Here is a 22766-nt window from a genome sequence, read left to right on the forward strand (position 1 = left end):
TTTAACTGTCCCCATCCTACATTTTAAACATTGCTGTGAATTCCTGGGCTCTCTCTGGAACTGCGGAAATGTATAATTTCCCCAAGGCCATAAATTCTGCCCCAGACCTTGAACTCACAGGAGACTGAGAGATAATGGGCTTTTCTGCAATATTTATATAGCAGAGGAGGGCTGATTCTGTCCTAAGTTATTTTTTACTTATCTAAACATCATTTCCGTTTTTATTGAGGTATGTAATACCAGGATTTATAATACAGTCAGTTATATGTTTCATGCATACATCATCCCAACACTACACCCATCACCTGAGAGTCTCCCTCCACTAGTGTCCCAAGAGCCCTTCCAGTATATTCTCAGTTCTATAGACAATATCTCCAGTTTGATGACTTTGCTCATTAGTTCCCTTACTATATTTTTAATATGCTATATATTAGAGAGATTTTTTTTAAAATTTTTGAGCTATACCTAGCGGCCTCATGCCTTTTTGGCCATGAGGGATCTTTAAAAGAATAGAGGAGGTGGTAACACTTGTGCGTGTTATAGATCAATAAAACTAAACTCCTGAAATTTCAGAAAATTGTAAGTCAGTAAGTAGTTAAATTTTGTTTGTTTGGGGAGGCTACACCCCGTGATGCTCAGGGTGTACTCTAGACTCTGCATTCAGGAGTCTAGAGTACCCCAGTGCTCAGGGGACCATATAATATAGGATGTTGAGAATCGAACCCAGGTTGGCCACTTGCAAAGCAAGCACATTACCTGTACTATCGCTCTGGCCCCTGATCATTTTTTTCAAGAACTGTGCATTTTCTTTTTTAGCATTTTGGGTCACACCTATTGATATTCAGGGGTTATTCCTGGCTCTTCACTCAGGAATTACTCCTGGTGGTGCTTGGGGAACCAGTGGGATGCCTGGGATTGAACCTGGTTGGCTATGTGCAAGGCATATGCCCCACCTCCTGTATTATCACTCTGGCCTCATCTTAAAGGTATAAATTTTAAAAATACTAGGGATAATTATATATTCATATATTTTAAATATACAATTTAGTAAGAATGAGGAGAGAAGAATGGAGAAAAACTTAAGAGAATAATCTGAAAATATAAGTTTCTAGTTAGGACTTTTTCCCAGGTAATATTCCCAATTCTGTATGGGTGTTGTTGGGATTGAATGTAGACTGTTTTTAACCTGACTTTGCCTCCATTTAAAATTTTATTCCACCTTTGATTTTAACTGCTACTCTCCCTCCCCAGTATAGCAATGCATTTTATTGATCATACTCAATAGAAAAGCGATAGCACAGTGGTAGAGCATTTGCCTTGCACGCAGCCAACATGGCCGACCCGAGTTCGATTCCTCCGCCCCTCTCGGAGAGCCCGGCAAGCTACCCAGAGTATCTTGCCCCCACGGCAGAGCCTGGCAAGCTCCCCATGACCTATTCGATATGCCAAACACAGTAACAACAAAGTCTCCAATGGAGCCGTTACTGGGCCCGCTCGAGCAAATCGACGAACAACGGGAGGGCCTTTACCTTTACCTTTAGTTTTATATTAAAAACAGAAAAAGTAGTTTCACAATGGAGACATTACTGGTGCCTGCTCAAGCAAATCAATGAACAATTGGAGGTCAGTGCTACAGTACTACTCAATAGAAAGAGTTTGGCTAGCTTTATCAGTTAACATTACTCCATACATTCATTTCTGGGTAGTTCCTGGCCTCATTTCGATGTAGTAACAGAAGGATAAACCCAGAAATCTTGCAGTCTCTTCTTTGCAAAGGACCCTGGTTTGTTGTTGTTGCTGTTGGTTTTTTTTTCGTTTGTTTTGATTTGAGGGCCACAACTGGTGGTGCACAGATCTTCTTCATGGCTCTGTTCAAGGATCACTCCTAGTCATCCTTAGGGGGACTATTTGGGGTACTGGGGATCAAACCCAAGTCAACTGCATGCAAGGAGTCATCTTACCTACTGTATTATCTGTCTGGTCCAAGTATATGGATTTGTACTGTAGTTTGTTACCCGGTGTGGGTAAAATTCCTCAAACAAATGCAGTTAGTACAACTTGAGTAATGCAAGAAGTGAAACCATGCTGCAGTGTGTTGGGTAGAAGCACTGTAGCACTGTTTTCCTGTTGTTCATCGATTTGCTTGAGTGGGCACCAGTAATGTCTCCATTGTGAGACTTGTTATTGTTTTTGGCATATCGAACATGCCACAGGGAGCTTACCAGGCTCTGCTGTGTGGGCGGGATACTCTCGGTAGCTTGCCGGGCTCTCCAAGAGGGGTGGAGGAATCGGCCTGGATCGGCCGCTTGCAAGGCAAACGCCCTACCTGCTATGCTATAGCCCCAGCCTGGCAGGGTTGGGTAGAAAGGAACAGAAAATAAAGAGAATAAGATAAGTCCCACCTGATGCTATAAAAATGAGATTTGAGACTTGTGAGGGAAATAAAGACACAGTGAGTCTGGTGACCCACCATATACTCTCTATTGCACGCCCACACCATCATTTATATGAAACCATCAGCTGTGCTCTTTTGTGATTTCTTTACCTGGAAGCCCTGTTGATGGATGTGCAGCTTGCCCCTTTGGATGATACAGTATCTACTTAGTGGGTCAGGAAAGGACTGGTACAAGATATTAAAATGATACTCTAAAAATCTTGTGTAAAGAGACTGCCTTGAAGGTGTGGCACTCTGCAGGGTGCTGGAAAGCCTTCTCTAAAGGCTGCCCAGAGCAGATCAACACCAAGCCTGTTTTTTCAAATGGAAAATGTTTCCTTTCTCTGCTCTGAGCTGACTTTCATGCAAAAGCTTTATCAACTGTGGCCTTGTGGATCTTGTCTTTAAATGCCATTTGCCAATTTTCACCTCCTGTGCTGCTATCTTGGTGCCATCTGCAACTAGCAAAACACTGGAGCCTGCTCTTTTCTGTGGTGTAAGTCTCGTTTGTTTGTTTTGTAGGCAGTCCTGCATCAGACATAATTTTGAAGCTGCAGCCAGGTGAAACTTGAGTTGTTTAATAACCCACCTTTCCCCCAGTCTTCCACATAAAGTACTCTGAGCTTTGTTTAAGGAGGATGGTGGAAAACTGAGGTAATGCAGAATGGATTGCAGAATTGAAATATATAGGGGAAATAGCTAAATAGGCCACAGAGTTTATTTGTCTCATACAAATAATATGCACATATCACTGGTTATTATATGTGCAGTGAAGTTATATACTGGATACAGAAAGGATCTGGGGTGAAATTTCTTTATTCTTAACTTGGGCTCAAGTTAAGGGTAAAACTTTCGAATCTTTGATCCCTCCAAATTCCGCCCCAATTGTACAGGGTTTTTACGAGTGTTATGGAGTACAACTCTGATCATGAATTTTTCTTCTAAAATCTATTCTGGTTTTGGGGGCTGGAGCGATAGTACAGCTGGGGAGGGTATTTTTTTTTTGCACGTGGCCGACCCAAGTTTGATTCCCAGCATCCCAAATGGTCCCCAGAGCATTGCCGGGTATGACCCAAAAAAAGCAAATAAAAATCTATTCTGTTTTCCACATATACTGTGGGATAAAATCCAAATGCTGGCATGAAAGACCTTTTATGATCTATCTTTGTAGCCAGATCTCACTGGCTTCCCTCTTCATATCCCAGTGTCCAGCCAAACCAGACTACTGGTCATTCTGGGAATGCATTTGCTCACTCAGAATAGAATATCCTTCTGCTCACCTCTGCTCATTGAAATACGACCAGGCTTTTAGGATTTGACTCTAAATGCCACGTCCTCTCTGAAGTTGTTTCCCTCTCCTCTGCATATTCGGCACTACTACTCTGTTTCTTAATAGTGTTTCTTTCCTTATGTTCTTTTTTGTTTGTTTGTATTTGGGACTTTCCCAACTGTGCTCAAGGCTGACTCCTGGCGCTGTGCTCAGGAATCACTCCTGTTGGTGGTGTGGAGGATTGAACCCGGGCTGCTTATATGCAAGACAAGTACCTCACCTGCATGTGCCATCTCTCAAGGTTCTTTCTCTGGTTAGATTAAATGCTTCTTGAGGGCATTAATAATATTCTCAGTCATATTTATATTGCCTTAAAGAGTTCTTATAAATATTGGGTCCTTGGTTTCGTGTTTTTAAAATTCAACTGAAATGTGACTAAAGACTGAGATTTGGGGATTTGGGGCATGTCTCTGTAACTAACCTGCTCTTGAAAGCAGTTTTATCTTCTCTGCTAAAATGAAGGAAAAGTGTTTTACTCTCAGAGCACGTGGAAGTAATATTGTGGAAAGCTCTGGAGTAGAGCTTCCTAAACTTACCTAGCCTACTGTCTCATATGTGTATTTGTGTGTGTGTGTGTGTGTGTGTGTGTGTGTGTTTGTGTGTATATATTCACTCAGCATCACATCCCAGTCAGCCGTCATTTTTCAATTTTTGTTTTGGGCTATATCAGACAGTGCTCAGGGCTTACTCCTCGCTCTTTTCAGGCATCGCACCTGCCCGGCTTGGAGGACCATGTGGGGTGCAGAGATTGAACCCTGGTAGGCCCTGTCATGTGCAAGGCAAGCACCCTTTCCACTGTACTATCACTGTAGTCTACCTCTTTAAGTGAATAATCAGAAAGCTGCTCTCATTTGTATCTGAGGCTGCTAGCCACCTCCCACCCTGGGTCACTCCATACACCTTTCCCGGCAAACCCCAGGAGGGTTCAGTATTGCTCTTTTGAGATACACTGCAACATTAGCCTCATGATGTATGTGTTACTACTGAAATTTTTACTGTTGTTATTTTTTTGGCTTTTTGGGTCATACCTGGAGATGCATAGGGGTTACTCCTGGCTCTGCACTCAGGAATTACCCCTGGCGGTGCTCAGGGGACCATACGGGATGCTGGGAATCGAACCCGGATTGGCCGCATGCAAGGCAAAAGCCCTATCCGCTGTGCTATTGCTCAGCCCCTACTATTGATATTTTTAAAAATCAGAAAATTCATTGTTGTTTTGATCTGCATCTCCCTGATGATTAGTGATGTAGAGCATTTTCTAATGTGCCTTTTAGCCATTCAGATTTCTTCTTTGAGAAGTTTCTGTTCATTTCATCACCCCATTTTTTGATGGAGTTGGATGTTTTCTTCTTGTGGAGTTCAACCAGTGCTTTGCATATCCTTGATATCAACCCCTTATCAAATGGGTTTTGGGTGAATATCCTTTCCCATTCTGTAGATTGTCTTTGTATTCTGGTCACTGTATCTTTTGAGCTGCAGAAGCTTCTTAATTTAAGATAGTCCCATTTGTTTATCTCTCTTTCCACTTGGATGGTCAGTGAAGTGTCATCTTTGAAGATACCGTTAGCCTCAATATTGTGGAGGGTTTTGCCGACCTTGTCTTCAAGACTGGCCCACATCCAAAAGAACAAAAGCAACTGGTGTTGGTGTGGATGTGGTGAGAAAGGGACCCTCCTTGATTGCTGGTGGAAATGCTGACTGGGTCAGCCCTTTTGGAAAACAGTATGGACAATCCTCAAAAAATTAGAAATTGAGCTCCCATTTGACCCAGCAATACCACTCCTGGGAATATATCCCAGAGAGGCAAAAAAGTATAGTTGAAGTGTCATCTGCACTTGTATGTTCATTGCTACACTGTTCACAATAGCCAAAATCTGGAAAAAACCCAAGTGCCCGAGAACAGATGATTGGTTAAAGTAACTTTGGTACATCTACACAATGGAGTACTATGCAGCTGTTAGAAAATATGAAGTCATGACATTTACATACAAGTGGTACTACATGGAAAGTATCAGGCTAAGTGAAATGAGTCAGAAAGAGAGGGACAGACATAGAAAGTTTGCATTCATCTGGGGAATATAAAGTAACAAAATAGTAGACTAACATCCAAAAATAGTCGAGATAAGTGCCAGGAGGTTCACTCCATGGCTTGAAGGCCAGCTGCACATTAGGGGAAAAAGCATCTCAGATAGAGAAGGGAACACAAAGTACAGGGTGTTGGGAGGATCCTCCTCCCAGGATGGTAGATGCATGCTGAAAGTAGACTATAGACCGAACATGATTGCCACTCAGTGCCTCTTTTGCAAACCTCAGCAACCAAAAGGAAAGAGAGAGCAAGAGGGAATGCCCTGCCACAGAGGCGGGATGGGATGGGGAGGATGGTGGGGTGGTAGGGATACTGGGATCATTGGTGGTGGAGAATGGGCACTGGTGGAGGGATGGGTATTCGATCATTGTATAACTGAAACTCAAGCACAAAAACTTGTAAGTCCACAATTGTACCTCATGTTGTTTCACTAATAAAAATTTTTTAAAAAATCAGTAAATTCTTACTCAGATACTAAACCCATGTATAACTGCACTTAATTCATTTTTTCTTATCAGCTCTCTAGGGGGAAAGCTTTTCTTTTTGACCGGAGGCATTCTTGAATCTCATGACCCATGGCTAGATAAGTTAATTATTGAGCTTAAGGTTGAATTAAAAAAAATTGGGGCTGGAGCAATAGCACATTGGATAGGGCATTTGCCTCACACACGACCAACCCAGATTTGATTCCTCTGACTGTCTCGGAGAGCCCAGCAAGCTACCAAGAATATCCCGCCCTCACAGCAGAGCCTGGCAAGCTCCCCATGGCGTATTCGATATGCCCAAAACAGTAACAAGTCTCACAATGGAGATGTTACTGGTGCCCTCTTGAGAGAATCTATGAACAAAGGAACAACAGTGCTACAGTGCTGAGGTTGAATTTAGCAATCCTTTCGAAACTTTTTCTTATCTGTCTGCTATGCTTTCAGACCATTTTCCTCAACAGTGTTCTCCTTTTGCTTCTATCATTCCTTTTTGCGATTCAGGTGGAGACTGAAATCCAGCGTGTCTCAGAGGCATATGAGAACCTTGTGAAGTCATCTTCTAAAAGAGAAGCCCTGGAGAAAGCCATGAGAAACAAGCTTGAGGGCGAGATACGGAGGATGCATGACTTTAACAGGGATCTGAGAGGTAAGCCTCTAGTTTATGAAAGATCAGCTGGGATGTTGAAGAGGAAGGCAGTGGACCACACAGTGAGACCCTAAAGGCTTGCTCAGCCCAGTGAGTCTGGTCAGTAAATTGCAGGACATAAGTTGTGACTGCAGAAAGATGTGGTCCAAAGCTAGCCTAATTAAAGTGGGGATGTGCTGATGTGCTCATCCATTGGTATACTTCCTGGGACTCCTGGACGCACCTTGCCTGTCCCCAAAATCTGTGTATCTTTCTTTCTTTAGAGATTTTTGCAGAGACCTGCCTTTCGACCATTCAAGTATGAAATAGTGATGACCATCATTGTTTCTAGGACTCCTTCCTTGTATTTTTACCTTACCTTGCTGCAGATGATGAGAAATATTTGACTTCAGCACCTTCTTTCGTTGGGTTAGGCTGTTATCTATTAAATACAAAAACTGAACTAGATGCTTCTCATGGACTCCTGGCAGGTTTGATCTTGGCATGAGTTTAAAGAATTTATAATAATTTTGATGCTTTTTAAGCTGGTGAATAAAATCTATATATTCAGAGATAGAATCTTTGAAATTTAGAATTTTACACTTGGGTTTTGTCAAGAAGGGGTGAAAACAGTAAAGCAAGCACCTTCTGCTTTGCCTTGGATTAGTGTGTTTTATAATCCACTTTTTCAAACCTGTATCAGTTGTCAACCATATTTGTATAATGAGAAGGGATAGACTTGTTTTTAACTAAGGTTTGTATTTAGAGGGCAAACAGCATGTGCTTGGTTTGCACTGGGGCCCACTTGATTGTCTCTAAATTCCACAGAGCGTCTAGAATCTGCCAACAAGCAGCTTGCAGAGAAGGAATATGAGGGGTCAGAAGATACAAGAAAAACCATCTCTCAGCTATTTGCAAAAAGTAAGTATGAAAGCTTCACCAGGAAGTATGAATGTATGGGTGGGCACATACTGCCTAGAAAGGTAATCCATTTTTGTTTTTTAGAATTCAGTCAAGGTAGAATGCATGTCATTTAGGGATTCTTTTTCCTGTTCAGGCAAAAAATTGGGAGATTCTGTTTTTTACTGTGCAGTGCAAGAATGCACCTTGCGACAACATCTAGTCGAATAAGTATGACCCTTTCTGTATTAAATCAGAGAACCCCTGTGCAATCCCAACTTTGAAGAAGGATCCTATTGATACGGGGTTGAAGGGATTTACTGTTGAAGGCTTAGTGTGCTGGCTCTGGTGAAGGTGAGATTAGCTTGCAGGTCTGAATGTTAGTGTTTGTAGTATATAACCTGCACATAGAGCTCTCTTATCTAAACACACTGCATTATATCATATCATTATACCTGGTTGCAAGTGTAGCTAGAGCTCCAGACTGAGCTAGCAATTGGTTATGGACTTGGAGAGTTTGAGGGAGGACAGAGCTGTGTGTTCATAATTTCATGCTTCCTTTATCTTGGGCTGGAACAATAGCACATTGGGTAGGGCCTTTGCCTTGCACACAGCCAACCCGCGTTCGATTCCTCTGTCCGTCTCAGAGAGCCCAGCAAGCCACTGAGAGTATCCCGCCCTGCAAACTCCCTGTGGCGTATTCGATATGCCAAAGACAGTAACGAGTCTCACAATGGAGACGTTAGTGGTGCCCGCTCGTGCAAATCAGCGAGCAATGGGAGGACAGTGCTACAGTGCCTTTATCTTGAAATATTCCCAGAATTGCGACTATAAATTATTCTTCTTCATTATCAATTCCTAATGAACTCCACCCCACTAGACAAAGCCTCATTATTTTCAATAGCCACAGTAAAAGTAGCAATAAAAACAATGTAGTGGATTGGGTTCCTAGGGAGAGTGAATTGTGGATAGTGGTGGGGAGCAGATGGAACTGTCTTACTTCTGCAGATCCCTCAGTTTGTATCCCCTACCCCCAACTTCCCACAGAGTGGCTCCCAGCTGGAGTAGAACTTGGTGGGGACTTGTTAGGCCCCAACTTAAGCCTCCTCATGACCCTTTCAAGTCATTCTATGCAGTTACCAGTCAGCTTTTACAAGTTTGTTTGATCTTCACTTAGAATATTCCCCCTCCCTTCCTGGGTTGCTCTGTTGTGCTGGGGCTTCAGAACTGTGACTTTTTTTCTTCCTGGTTTCCCTGAGCCTCCTGTTTCTTTGTCACTGTGTCTTAGGAGAAGGAATGTAGTTTTTCTGGTGTCATCAGTGTCTAGTATAAATTGTTGTGAAGTTGCTTTTGTAGTGTCACAGTTACCCGGGAAGTTAGTTCACTAGCAAAAAGAAGGTGGCATTCTCCCAGGATAAAGCAAAGCAAAGCAAAGCAAAACAGAACAGAATGCATGGATTCTTGCCCCGGATGTGCTACTCCTTTCTGTGCAGAGATGGTATTTCAGACACTATCTGAACTCCTAGGAGATCTGCTGTTGGCTTATACAATGTGATTTAGTTGATCAAACTTCTGTGATTAGCTTATAAAATGTTATTTAGTTGATCAAACTTCTGTGATTAGCTTATAAAATGTTATTTAGTTGATCAAATTATATTAGCAGCAGGTTGGAAGTCTGCCAAAAGGCTCTTTTAAACCTTGTGGTTTTGGTATACTGGAAATCGAACCGAGATCCTGCACAAGTGCCCTATCCCTGAGCTATATCCCTGGCTCAGTTTTTCAACCATATTAAGGGAAAAGTATACTACATAGTCAACAGAGAAGAGTATGGCTCCTTCATTTTTTGTCTTTAGAGAATGGGAAGGCTCTGCATGGTTGAGAATGTGGCAGGAGCCTTTGAGCCCTTAAGAGAAGACTCTCGGTGGGAGCTGAAGTGATAGTACAGCTGGTAGGGCATTTGCCTTGCACACGGCCAAACTGGGTTTGATTCCCAGCATTCCATATGGTCCCCCGAGCACTGCCAGGAGTAATTTCTGAGTGCAAAGCCAGGAGTAACCCCTGTGCATCGCCAGGTGTGACCCAAAAAGCAGAAAAAAAGAGAAGACTCTCTGGGCAATGTACTCCAGATAACCTAGAGAAGCCATACCCACAATAGGAGAAGGCAGTCTGGTACAGCACAGAGTTGAATTCAACTTGGCCTTAAGTATTTTCTCCATGATTTATTTAGTAGGTGTGAACCTTGTGTAATATCTTCAAACCACCTTACTCTCTTATTTTCTTGCATGCAAAATGAAAAAAAAAAGAATAACAGCTTTTGTATGATTTCTCTGAGAATTAAGTTATAAGTACTTTAGAACAATTCATAGGCAGCAACTATTTAACAAATAAATGTACTATTTCTTTCCAAAATAGGTCAAGTTGGAGGGTGAAGGAAATCTGTCAAAATATCTTCTGCAAATTATGTATCAGAGTCTCTAGAGGAAGAACATTCTACCTCTAAAAAACAAATCAAAATGGTTCATTTGAGTTTCTGGGGAGAGATCTGTGGTAGTAAAAAGGGGAGGAACCTGGAAAAGCATGGATCATAATTTCATCTATTGTGGTCATAGGTACAATCTGTACATTCCTACATTTAGAAACTACTAAACAACTATGCAATCTCTATTCAGAAACACAAAATTACTAATTCTATTCATCAGGTTAGTCAACCTCATTTGAAACACAGAATTTACTAATTAGCGAAGAAAAAACATATTATGAAAGCCATATTTTATCTCTTTAATCATACCAGTAACATCATTATTCTCTGTATGTAGTAAGTTCTTTTGGTGTTTTATCTGCCTTAATAGTATTTCTTTTATTTAAATAATTCCTTTACCACATTTGATCAAAAAAATATATTCCGACATTAAATGGTATTTGACAAAACTCTGCTTGGATCTCTAGCATTTCTTTTTATTTCTTTTTTGAATTTCTGTTTCTGCTTTGACTACATGTGCCTGCATGTTGTCTACCTTTTCTATTAGGACTCTTATTATATTAATAAGTTGTTAGAAATTCAAATTCTCCATCTTTTATTTCTAATCTCCTTTTCATATTTGGGTCTGGTTTTGTATTATTTCAAACTGCTTTTGGCCTTTGGCTTGCTTTGCCATTATTTTCTTGTAGTTGGAAATTAGACGTGATGTGCTGGGTACAAGAAATTACACTGTTTTCTAACTTTGTTTTGGGGCCACATCTTATGATACTCAGAAACTACTTGTGGCTTATTGCTTGAGAATTACATCTGGTGGTACCCAGGAGAACATGTGATAGAATCAGGTACATATGTATATAGGGCAAGTGCTCTACCACTAAGCTACATCCCTGGACTTAAAGGAACTTCTGTAGGTGGGCCTTTAGTAATATGTTGGCAAAGTGTGGGGGGAAGTGAAATACTCATAGGTAGGTCTATGAGTAATTCTCTCTTTTAATGATCCCGTGCTCTTGTACTATTAACATTGCAAGTACTTTTCAGGGTTTGTTTTCTTAACCCTTTCTGTGATACAGAGGACTAGATTTCTGCATTACCCTTCCTCCAGGTCAGATAAAGTATGATAACTTGTTCCCCAATAGGTTAAGTTCTGCTAAGATAGTTTGTGTTGAACACAGACTTTTAAAAGAACAGAATTCTCTGGTAGATTAGAACACGTTCACATTGCTGTGCGCTACCGCACTATTGGTGACTCAAAATTCAGTGTGGTTTGATTAATACAAATTGCAGTGTAAGCATTTACATATTAAAAAATAGTTTATCCTCTTCCTGTCAGAAACACAAGGGGCAATTTCCCCCTGATATTTACTTTCAGAACCAGGTTGACTTCCTGGAGGTAAAGCTCATAGAAGTGAGAGAGTCCTATGATGAACTGTTTTCACCTAAAATTTTTATTTTGAAGACCTGGATACACTGTACCCTTCTACAATTCATCAGTTTCTTTATACACTGTACTGTTCTTTCATTTATTCTACAATTTGTTTCCTTGATGAATAATCCCGATGCTTTATATATTTGCTTTTTATTGTATGCCTTTGCTTTTGAATTGGATAACAAGTGAACTAATTAGGTTGGCTTCTTCAAGAATCCTTCAAATAAATATGGACACCTAAAACTAGGACCAAGAAATGGAATCCTTAAGTGAACATTAAAATGAGAATTACCTCATTTTTATTTAGTGATATCACTTTAGTTGAACTCACAGTCTTCTCAGTGGCTAAGAAATGAAACAAAATATAGCCATTATAAGAGGGCAGATTGGGGTAAGAATAGTATAGAGACCTGTGTAAAAACCTGTGTTAACAGTATAAAACCTGGGGCTGGAGCGATTGTATAGCGGGTCAGGCGTTTGTCTTGCACCCAGCCAACCTGGGTTCGATTCCCAGCATCCCATATGGTCTCCGGAGCACTGCCAGGAGTGATTCCTGAGTGCAAAGCCAGGAGTAACCCCTGTGCATCGCCAGGTGTGACCCAAAAAGCGCAAAAAAAAACACAGTATAAGACCTGTGTACCAGTATAAAGCCTGTGTGTTAACTCACTCAAAATGCTTACATTTGGTACCAGTCCTCCACTGCTAAAAATTATAAAGTTGGTAACAGACTCATACTTTTAAGTTTTCTTCCTCTGCCTTTCTATAGATGTATTTTGAGTGCTTACTATATAAGTACTGCTTAGCTGAGATATTTATAAAATCCAAGAGACCACTATTTGTCCACTTAGCTCTTCCTAAACTCAAGATAGATTCTATTAGCACCCATGTGTCTATATGTGTGTATGTGTGTGCATATAAGCATACAAACATATCAGATTACTGGTGCAGATTTGAATCTAGGTTTTCACACATCAGATGCATGTGCTTTATCACTAAGTTACAGCTTCACCTTAGATTGCCTTAAAATTTATTTTAAATTTTAAAACTCTGAGTATGCTTAACTCTGATCAACCATCAGAAAAAGTGATTCTAAAGATGTTTTGCAAGTAAGTTGGCTAACTCTATTGCTCTGATCCTGATGTATTCCTGATAGACCATCCTCCTCTTTCTAGTACTCTTACTATACCCTACCTTCCCGGAAGAGAGGCATGGCATAAGTTCCAGTTTTACCACATACTCTATGTAAAACAGTTTTTTTTAATTGAATCACCATGGGTTTCAGTCATACAGTGTTCCAACATCCATCCCTCCACCAGTGTAACTTTGCAACACCAGTGTCGCCAGTTTTCCTCCCAGTTCCCCCAACTCCTCCTCCCAGCCTGCCTCTATGGCAGACACCTCTCCTTCCTCCCTCTCCCTCTCCCTCTTGCTCTCTCTCTCATTACCCAATAGTGCTAGGGAAGGGGGTTGAAGGTCAATAATAAGGATACTACAATTCAGTAATGTGTGATACAGGGTTGATGCTTGGAGAAGTGGGTACCAGAGCCACACTGGCAGTTCTTGGTAGCCACCAGTGCTATACCAGAGATTTGAAGGTAAGAGTCGTGCAATGGAGCTTACTGAATGAATTCAGGGCCCTGCATATGCTAGACATGTGCTCTGTTGCTTGTTCTCTTTCTTGCAATTGCCCTTTTGCCATACAGGGCTGTTTGGAGATGTTAAATTGAAGGCCAAGCCTACCTGCAGTTCTGGTAAGGGTGTGTGTTCTTAGTGTAACAATTCTCATAACATATTTCTCATCTAATTTCTTATGGCTTCTGTACAGCAATTGTGACTTCTAAATTTAAATGACAAGAAAGTGGTAGAGCCAAGGAGCCAAGGATTGAATCTAGCCCTTGGCTCTCTTGGTTTACTTAGTTGTGTATTCCAACACTGGAGTGTTTAGTAAAGGGTATTATCATTCATTTGTTCAGGTAAGGTTTGGGGCCAGCATAAAAATGGCAGCATTAATAATCTGTGTTCTTACAGATAAAGAAAGCCAGAGAGAGAAGGAAAAGCTTGAAGCAGAGCTGGCCACTGCTCGTTCGACCAATGAGGACCAAAGGCGACACATCGAAATTCGAGACCAGGCCCTGAGCAATGCACAGGCCAAGGTGGTGAAACTGGAGGAAGAGGTAAGTGAGTTCTTTAGGTTGTAAATGAAACTGAGGGTGGGAGAGCTTGGAAATCAAGTGCACGTGGGGCTCTCAGTTTTGGTGATTTGACAGCTGCACAATCCTCCAATAGGAAGGAACCGTATACTGCTTACAGCCATGTTGATGTGAGTGGACTATTCTTTCTCTGAAAGTTTCTTCCTTTTGTTTTAGCTACCAGAGTCCAGGAAAAATTCCCTTTCACTCATTCACATAAAATGCTAACCACCTCTTCCCCTTAGTTCTCCTATGTACCTAGTGCCCTGCCATACATTAACATATATATCTATTAAAATATCTGTATCAATTTTTATCTCTATATATCCTATGCAATATGTAGTATATACATGATCTATATCTACACATAGATCATATATATGTAAATATTTCTGGCCTTTACATAACTTTATTTTTTTATTAAAAATTTTTTTAATAGTGAGACATCATGAGGTACAGTTGTAGACTTACACATTTTTGTGCTTGGGTTTCAACCATACAATGATAAAATACCCATCCCTCCACCGGTGCCCATTTCCCACCACATTTACATAACTTTAAAGTTTCATTTTGGAATTGCCAGAAAATGATTCCATATATTGTCTAGTACTCCAAGGGTATTAATTCAAAATATTCCCTGTTTCTTCATTCTTTTTTTTGCTTTTTGAGGTCACACTGGTGATGCTCAGGGGTTACTCCTGGCTCTGCACTCGGGAATTAGTCCTGGTGGTGCTGAGGGAAACATGTGGGATGCCAGGGATTAAAGCTGCGTCGATCATGTGCAAGGCAAATGCCCTACCCGCTGTGCTATTGCTTCAGCCCCTTCATTCTTACTTATCTGTTTCTAAATTAAACAAAAAAAATAATCTGTTGACTGTACCTCTGTTTTTATGAGTTTAATATGCAGATTGTCTTTTGAACAGAGATGGTTTTTGGGAATCTACAATAGTGTGGAACTTGAAACAGTTTTATCATTTATCACAGGTCAGAGCTATCCCCTTGCTTAGTGATGAGGTTTGGGAATATAGGTACATGATGTGGTGAAGTTGTCACTGATTTGTCTAAGAATAGAGCTTTCCTTGGATAAATGGTGAAGTTGTCACTTATTTGTGTGCAAGCGCCTCAAACTTCTAAGCATATGATATGTATCTGATTAGTTTTGCTGTAGTTGTTTCTTAGTTGCAGCAGTAAACTATGCACATGTTAAATACAAGGAACTTTGCTGCTGGCCTGTGATTAATTTTGGATGTCTATTGTCATTGTACTGGAATACTACTAATTCTTAGATATGTTGGACCTCAGGGGATGGGTGTATTCCAGCAAACACTGATACTAAAATATGTTAGCAAGAAAATCTTGCAACTCACTGACTTATCCATTCTAAATTTGAATTGTCTTTAGAGAAAAAATTACCCTTCATTATAATGAATTGAAAACTTCATAAGCATGAGGCCAAAATAGTATTTAGTTATGAACTCATCATTCTGGCTATTGTATAGGCAATATATTCCCTATTGTTATTGCCTGTTTCCTCTACTTTAAAGAATGCTTCTAGTTCCTTAAAATCTCCTAACTTAGAGATAATCTTACGATTTTTGTATTAATTATTTAGATATTGTGATTTACATAGTTATTCATAGTTGATTCTTAGGGATACCAATCTCACCACCAGTGTCGACTTTCTCCCACCAATGTCCACAGATCTGCCCAACCCCAGTCTTTTTTCTCGGCAGGCACATTTTCAAGTTTAGTTGCTGCAGTTTAGATTTTATGCTTGTAGTACAGTTGTCTCTGTAGTTTATATGTGTACATATATACGTATACCACATGTTTACTTGTATAATCCTCTTTGACACCTCTTCACCACTGATGATCTTGAGGCACTTGATCCCTACCTGTTACTTCTCATCTATCTTTTCTTAACCCACTCCATGATTATCTGGGGGGGATATTAAGATGCTTGTTGGAATTGGGTTTTGAGTTTATACTTTTCCACTAGGCAATTGCCATCTAGCCTATGATGTCCTCAACTTGATTTAATTGTGAAAACATGGGCTCTGTAAAATCATGTTACTGTCCTTTATTGGTTCTCAGTATCAGAAATAATACTAAGTTGTTTTATTGAAGGGCTGGAGAGGTAGCACAGTGGGTAGGGCCTTTGCCTTGCACATGGCTGACCCAAGTTCAATTCCTCCGCCCCTTTTGGAGAGCCCGGCAAGCTATCGAGAGTATCTCGCCCTCACGGCAAAGCCTGGCAAGCTACCCTTGACGTATTCAATATGCCAAAAACAGTAACAAAAAGTCTCACAATGGAGACATTACTGGGCCTGTTAGAGCAAATTGATGAACAATGGGAAGACAGTGACAATTTTATTGAAAATGAGAAATACTGGTATTTACCTGGTGTCCAGTCTGAGGATCTTAGAACTCCCATTAGCCTTTGGTGATAACTTATATGTTCTCTTCTTTCTCCTTTTGTACATGAATCACAGGGTGCTGAAGAGGGAAAAGAATGCAGTCTTTCAGAGCAGGAGACCTTGCTGAGAAGTAGTTTGTTGGTTGTCACATGGTAATTCTTGGATAGAGCCAGGATTCAAAGTGGAACCTCATGACTCTTCATTCCCTTGATCCCTCTGCTTATGCTGCTTATCTCCCTGTCTTAATCATCCTTTGGTTCAGCTCCCAAAAAGAAGTGTGGGCAAATGTTCAGATTTAGTAAGTGCAGCATATTTTCTTTTTCCTTTTTCTTTTCTTTTTTCTTTTTGGACCACACCCAGGTGTACTTAAGACTCACTCCTGGATCTGTGCTCAGGGGTCACTCTTGGTACCAAGGATTCAAATCAAGGTCACTGGGATGTAAGGCAAGTGTCTTAATCCCTGTACTATCTTTCTAGTCTGCCTCAGCATATTTAAATTAAAAAATTACTTATCCACTAGTCCCTTTGTTTTCCAACAGATAACAGGATGCTTTTTCAGACTGCTTTGAGATTGAGATACATATACAGCCTCCTCACCATTTCTCCAGGAAGTGTGTCACTTTAGTTTGGGATGAAGACTGCAACCGCATTGGGTGCAATCTCTAAGGGTTAAATGGTAACCGGTTATTAATAATAAAGGAATATATAAGTATAACAAGGATAATGATAGGTGTTTTTACCCAGGTAACCTTTACTTAACAGTTTCTAGCTTCTGACTCCAAACTTCTGATTCTTTTCAGGACATTTGTTCCAGAGATTTTTAGCACTTTACCAGGCATCTGTTCAGAACAATGCACTATTTCCAACTATATCCCGAACTATTAAAAATTCCAGGACTTTGCTCCAAACTACTATCAATAATTTGAAGAAGTTCTAAATGTTGACTTGGTTTTGTGGCGGGGGTGCCTGTGTTGCCAGAGGTTTAACTTAGGGTCTTACACATGCAAGCAAGAGCTCTAGCACTGAACTGTGTGCCTGGCCTTAGAATAGTGGTATATTGTAGTCAGTTCTCAAATGAACTCATAAGTTATTACTAATTATTTTAGTCCTGATCCTATTTATACCTTTTCATGGAGTAAAATATTTGGGAAATACTTGGTTGTTGCTAAAAGATGTAGAACATTTGAAAGGGGAGAGCAAATAGAATCTCAAAAGTTGTATAATGTCTTGCAGAATCTCAAGCAGATCAGGTCCAGCATATACAGGGGCTTAATACCATATTTCAGGAAAAATAAACTGATATTATTTTTATTATAGTTTAGCCTGTAATAGCTGCATTTGCTTTAGGGTAATGCTTTTTCTACTTCTAATGTAACGTTCAAATTAAAACATTCCTTCCCTATATTATATATATAGGGATCAGAAATTGAAATTGGTCTTTTCTGTTGTGATCGATCCTTATTTATGTCTTGTCTTTCTTGGTAAAAAAAATAAAGTATAGAACACTTGGAAGGTATTTAAGGTGAATAGATAGCTGTGTTACGAATCTAGCAAGGAATCAGTCTTCTCTATAATTCCTTCACAAAAACTAGTGGTTATTTCTAAACCAAAGGGTATTCATGAATTGACCATGTGTCTCTTTATTTGCTCGACTTGATAATTACACAGTAACTCAAGAGCTATCTCACAATGCATCAAGATAGATGTTCATGAAGAGATTATTTTACTTTAGTCATCTGAGGCCTCTTACACGTGTATCTTTCTTTCCACTAATTACTTGATTTTTTTTCTGAATTCCAGTTCACTTTCCTAATACTGTTAAGTCTACTGTTAAGTCAAAGACTTTATACTGTAAGTTTTATGCAGAAATGGTGCTCAGGTTTATGGAGAACTTTCTTCTTCTGCAGTCAGTCATAACTTCATTCTTCTTTGAAGTTAAGCACAGATTCTCTCATGGTTCATGCTCTGTTAATATCCAGAGAATTATCTTTCTGAGTAGGGTATAGTACTCTAGGTAATAAACAGACATGTTGTTATCTTGGTGAATCACTGTGATCTAGATCTTGCTACCAATCTGCAGCCTATGCAGAAGGCAGTCAGCCAAGGTAAATGGTGTCTTTCCATATTTGCCGTTATCTTTCAGGACACGTAGGTCCTATTGAAGTGGAGGCTCATTAAACTCCAAGTCAAAAGAACTCTGTGTTCTACAGCAACCATGGTATTCTTTCATTCAAAGAAAACTCCCCCTACCCCCACTAATTTGACCTCACTGGAGAATTTTGACAGATGTCTGGCACATCTATTCACAAGGTTCAAGGCTGTCCAGGCTTCTGGCTGGCTGCTGTCTTATGGTGATCCAGAGCTGAGCCACTGCTTGGGTAATTGTTTCATGGATGGTGGGAAAATGTCTCTGGCAAGATCAAAGAGGTAAGATGCTGCGGGTGGGCTCTATACTGAGCAGAATAGACAGGAAGGGGCAGAGTCAGTGAGTCTTATTCTTTGGCTATAGCCTAGAATGACAGCCACAGAGATTCAGGAAAACAGGGGCCTAAATGTTAGCCTTTAATGAACTGCAGCGGCTACTGATGATTTAGTGATTGTTGTGATGGTGGCAATAAATTTTCCAGAATCCTCTTGCCACTCTACTCATATCTCCAAAATTAAATTCATATTGATTCGCTTCAGTTCTACCATTGTTCCTCAAGTCTCATATTTTCTCTTATTGTCAGGTTCCCTGCTACTCATTTATCTTTTTGAAAGATGTCTGATTTTCTGCTGACGCATACAATATCAAAAAAATTGTCTACCCCTTTCATAATATTAGAAGCAGATGACCTAGGCTTAGACATTTATGTGTCTAACACAATATGTAATCTTCAAAGATGGGATTTTTTTGATATAGGCAAAGTGAGTACAGTGATTATAATGGATTTTAAATGTGGATGAAGGATATCAGGATATGACTCATGTCTTTGCACTACTGATAGGAGTTTAGATGAAATACATAGCCATCATTTTCTATTGTGTTTGGAGAATTTTCTGAGTTTACTTGAAGAGCATTTTATTTACAATAACATTTCCCATATTTGTTAAAATGTGTTTTTTGTAAAGTGTTACTCTGCTGAGTATAATTATGTTCCTACTTCAAATAGAAACAGCTCAGTTTTCTTATTTTTCCTATGATTGGGACTTTTGAAATTTCCAGATTATTTTGTGTATTTCCTGAATCTTTATATCATGAGTTCTGTTTCCTTAGTAGCAAGTTTCTAGAGCTGATTTTCTACTCTTCAATGTTATTTTTGTTCTGGGGTCAGGCCCAGTGGGGCTCAGAGGCTCTGCCCTCAGGAGTGACCTCTGACATTACTTGAGGTACCGTACGTAGGTGGTGCCCGAGATTCCAACTGAGGTTAAATGCATGCAAAGCAAGTACTTTACCTCTTGTACTATCTCTCTGGCCCTATACTCTTCAGTTTTTAGTATCCACCAGTGAGCCACAGCCTCTTGGCAGTGGTCAGAGGCAACTTACTAATACCAGGGTAGTGTTACCAAATTACTTGAGAGGGAACTTTGCCTTAGAGCAGGGACTCCACAGTAAGACTTAACTGAATCAAATGGAAATCACTGAAGGGTCATTGAGCAATTTACTAGTTGTGCAAAGAAAAGCAAAAGAATTATGTTTTAATTGTGACATTATTGACATAGTCAGGGTTTGGAATTGTGGACAATAGAATGAAAGATGAAAATTAGACACAATGAAGTATATCCTTTTGTGGTACTGAACTGAATGCCTTAATTTTAATTTCAAAGACCTTTTGCCATGGATTATGTGTCTATGTTGGGGTTAATGCAGCTGCTGGTTATAATTGTCTTATGTCAAAATACGTAGCCTTTTGTATGTGTTTTTCTTATTTATTTAAGTTTATTTTTCAGGCAGTTTTAGGTTCACAGCAAAATGTAGGTCAAGGTACATTAAGATTTCTCTACTCTCACAAATGCATAAACTTTTCCAGTTTGAGCCCTTCTCTCCCCCTCTACCAGACTAGGATATTTCTTAAAATTGATGAGTCTATACTGACACATTATAGTCACTTCAGAGCTCACAGTTCACATTTGGGTTTATTTTTAGTGGCATTCTCTTGGTCTACACACATGTATAATGACATATATCCATCAATTTTATTGCACGGATAATCTTGTGTTCGACCTATCCTTTCCTACATGCCAAATGTACTTTTTAACCTTTCATAAATATTTCCAAATTTATTATTCTGTCCTCTAAGAACTTTGTTAAGTCTTACACACACTTTTAGGATAGATCAGGAAGTTACCATATATACAGATTGCATTTTATTATTTATGATAAACATAAAAGAAAACCCAGATTTCTTTCCCAAATGTTCCATCCACGTATCAGTGAGTAGATGGAGTTTAATAATTGTTAATTTATTTCCTTGCAAACAGCTGAGAGGAATGGATAGTTTGGGGAGCCTCAGAAATAACGTTTGTTTATACCCATTGTTTTAAAAAAGTTTTTAAAATCAACTATGAATAAATACGTAAATCACAGTACTGAATGTTTAATAAAAATTTTAAAAGTAGTGACTAAAGTTACTGGATGGGAAAATTAATTTTAGAACCAGAGAGATAGTATATAGATTAAGGTGCTTGGCTTGCATGCAGCCAACTTCAGTTATACTTTGGCGTTGCATATGGTGCCCCTAGCACAACAGGCAGGGATCCATGAGTGCAGAGCTGGGAATAGCCCCCGAGCACTGCCAGGTGTGGCCCAACACTCACTCGCTCCTTATTTCTTTGGAAAGACATCAACAGTTGTTGGAAGGAGGGAAGAGATGCTCTAACTTAGTATTCATTTACACGGATCAGATTTTCCTTAGTCAGAATGGGGTTGAGATGTGCCAAATGCTTGGGAGTGTGGTCAGATTACTGCAGAAGTACAGTGGAAAATATAATTAATTTAATTCAAGAGTATCTACCCTTTTCTTCCAGAGTTTACCTTTCTGCTGTTCTTCCTTCCAATTCTATGATTTCCTTTAAACAATTATATTGAAATAAGAATAATTTAAAACTCTTGTCTTCAAAGTAAATTTTGATGCATATGTGTTTGTTTATATATTTTCTGTGTTATTGCTATGCCTGTTCTGTTCATTTTTGTTCTTGTATTCCACAATTAGTATTGACCGGTTACTAGTCCTACAATGAACACTAAAACATAACTAGAGATATGAACGAAATTACAAGGGCCCTACCCTTAAATGACTTAGGGTATACCACCCTCCAATGGAGAAGGAACTTTTTCTTACTTTCAGTTGCATCATTGTTCCTCTAAGATAGGATTTGCTTCAATATCTGTTGACTGAATGAAAGTATCCACACATGAATTCTCCTACTGGACAAGTAGAGGAGTAGACAAGAAAAAAGAATAAATTATTATAGATGGGACCTTTAGGGTCCCACAAAGTGTGGGAAGTGTGAGTAAAGAAAAAGGAGTGTCTAAAACGTCCAAGCAAAAGTTGTGGATGATTTAAAGAACCATACTAAAAGAACATATGTGCTTTAAATGAGGGAAGGGATTTTGCCATGTTTTTGAAAACTGGCATTTAGTAAGGAAATGTTCTTTCAATCACTGATTATCTAAGGAAAATTCATCTTAATTTGTATTCTTTCTTATTCTCTTTTGGTAGTGCTGGGGAATTGCACACATATCTGGTTGTGGTGCTCACAGAGGTTTTTAAATTGTAGTGCTCATCAGTCAGGGGTCATACATAAGGTTGCATTGTCTGCTGTGGTGCTCACTAAGGTTTATGCTGCTTTAGTTGTGATTCTGGCACACATGTACACACTCTCAGTTGAGGCACACGCATTATGATTGTGCTGTTCACCAGATATATGGGTGCTTCCCAGGGGAGTCACATTTCCTGGCCATGGCACTCATACATGTTTTCATTGTGGTCATTGCCAAGGCACTCACCCCTTTTAATGGTGCATACACACACCTGGCTGTAGTGCAGTCAGAAATTGCTTGCAGTGCTGGGAATTGCAGAGAACAAAGCTGCCAGGCCCAAACAACGAAGCTGCCAGGATTAAGCTTTGCACATGTGGTGACACACTGGGGATTTGAATTCAAGACCATATGCTTTGAATTCATGACCATACAATTTCATTGTGCTATTCTCTGGGCATGGGAATTTGGGTCAAATAATGGACTTACCTGACTTTTTCTAGGGGTTCATGGGTACTGGGCTATAGTCCAAACTACTTCCTTGGCTTTGAGTACTTTACAAGTGAATGTTAATTTTCTTGAACACTGAACACAAAAAGAAATGGATCCTGAGGAAAGTACAGATATGATATATTCTGATGCATACATGTTCGTA

At 39.7% G+C, this 22766-nt stretch overlaps 1 protein-coding gene across 2 annotated transcripts in view; it reads left to right on the top strand.

Annotated features, from left to right (window-relative positions):
- Window positions 1–22766, top strand: part of AMOT (angiomotin) — a 54227-nt gene that overhangs the window by 12437 nt on the left and 19024 nt on the right. For both annotated transcript variants that reach the window (XM_056125668.1, XM_056125669.1), the window contains 3 exons: window positions 6837–6981; window positions 7789–7881; window positions 13794–13939. In XM_056125668.1, coding sequence (XP_055981643.1) covers window positions 6837–6981; window positions 7789–7881; window positions 13794–13939 — 384 coding nt within the window. The remainder of the gene's footprint in view (window positions 1–6836; window positions 6982–7788; window positions 7882–13793; window positions 13940–22766) is intronic.

The sequence above is a fragment of the Sorex fumeus genome, unplaced genomic scaffold, assembly GCF_029834395.1.
Source record: "Sorex fumeus unplaced genomic scaffold, SorFum_2.1 ptg000058l, whole genome shotgun sequence".
In the NCBI taxonomy this organism is placed as follows: Eukaryota; Metazoa; Chordata; class Mammalia; order Eulipotyphla; family Soricidae; genus Sorex; species Sorex fumeus.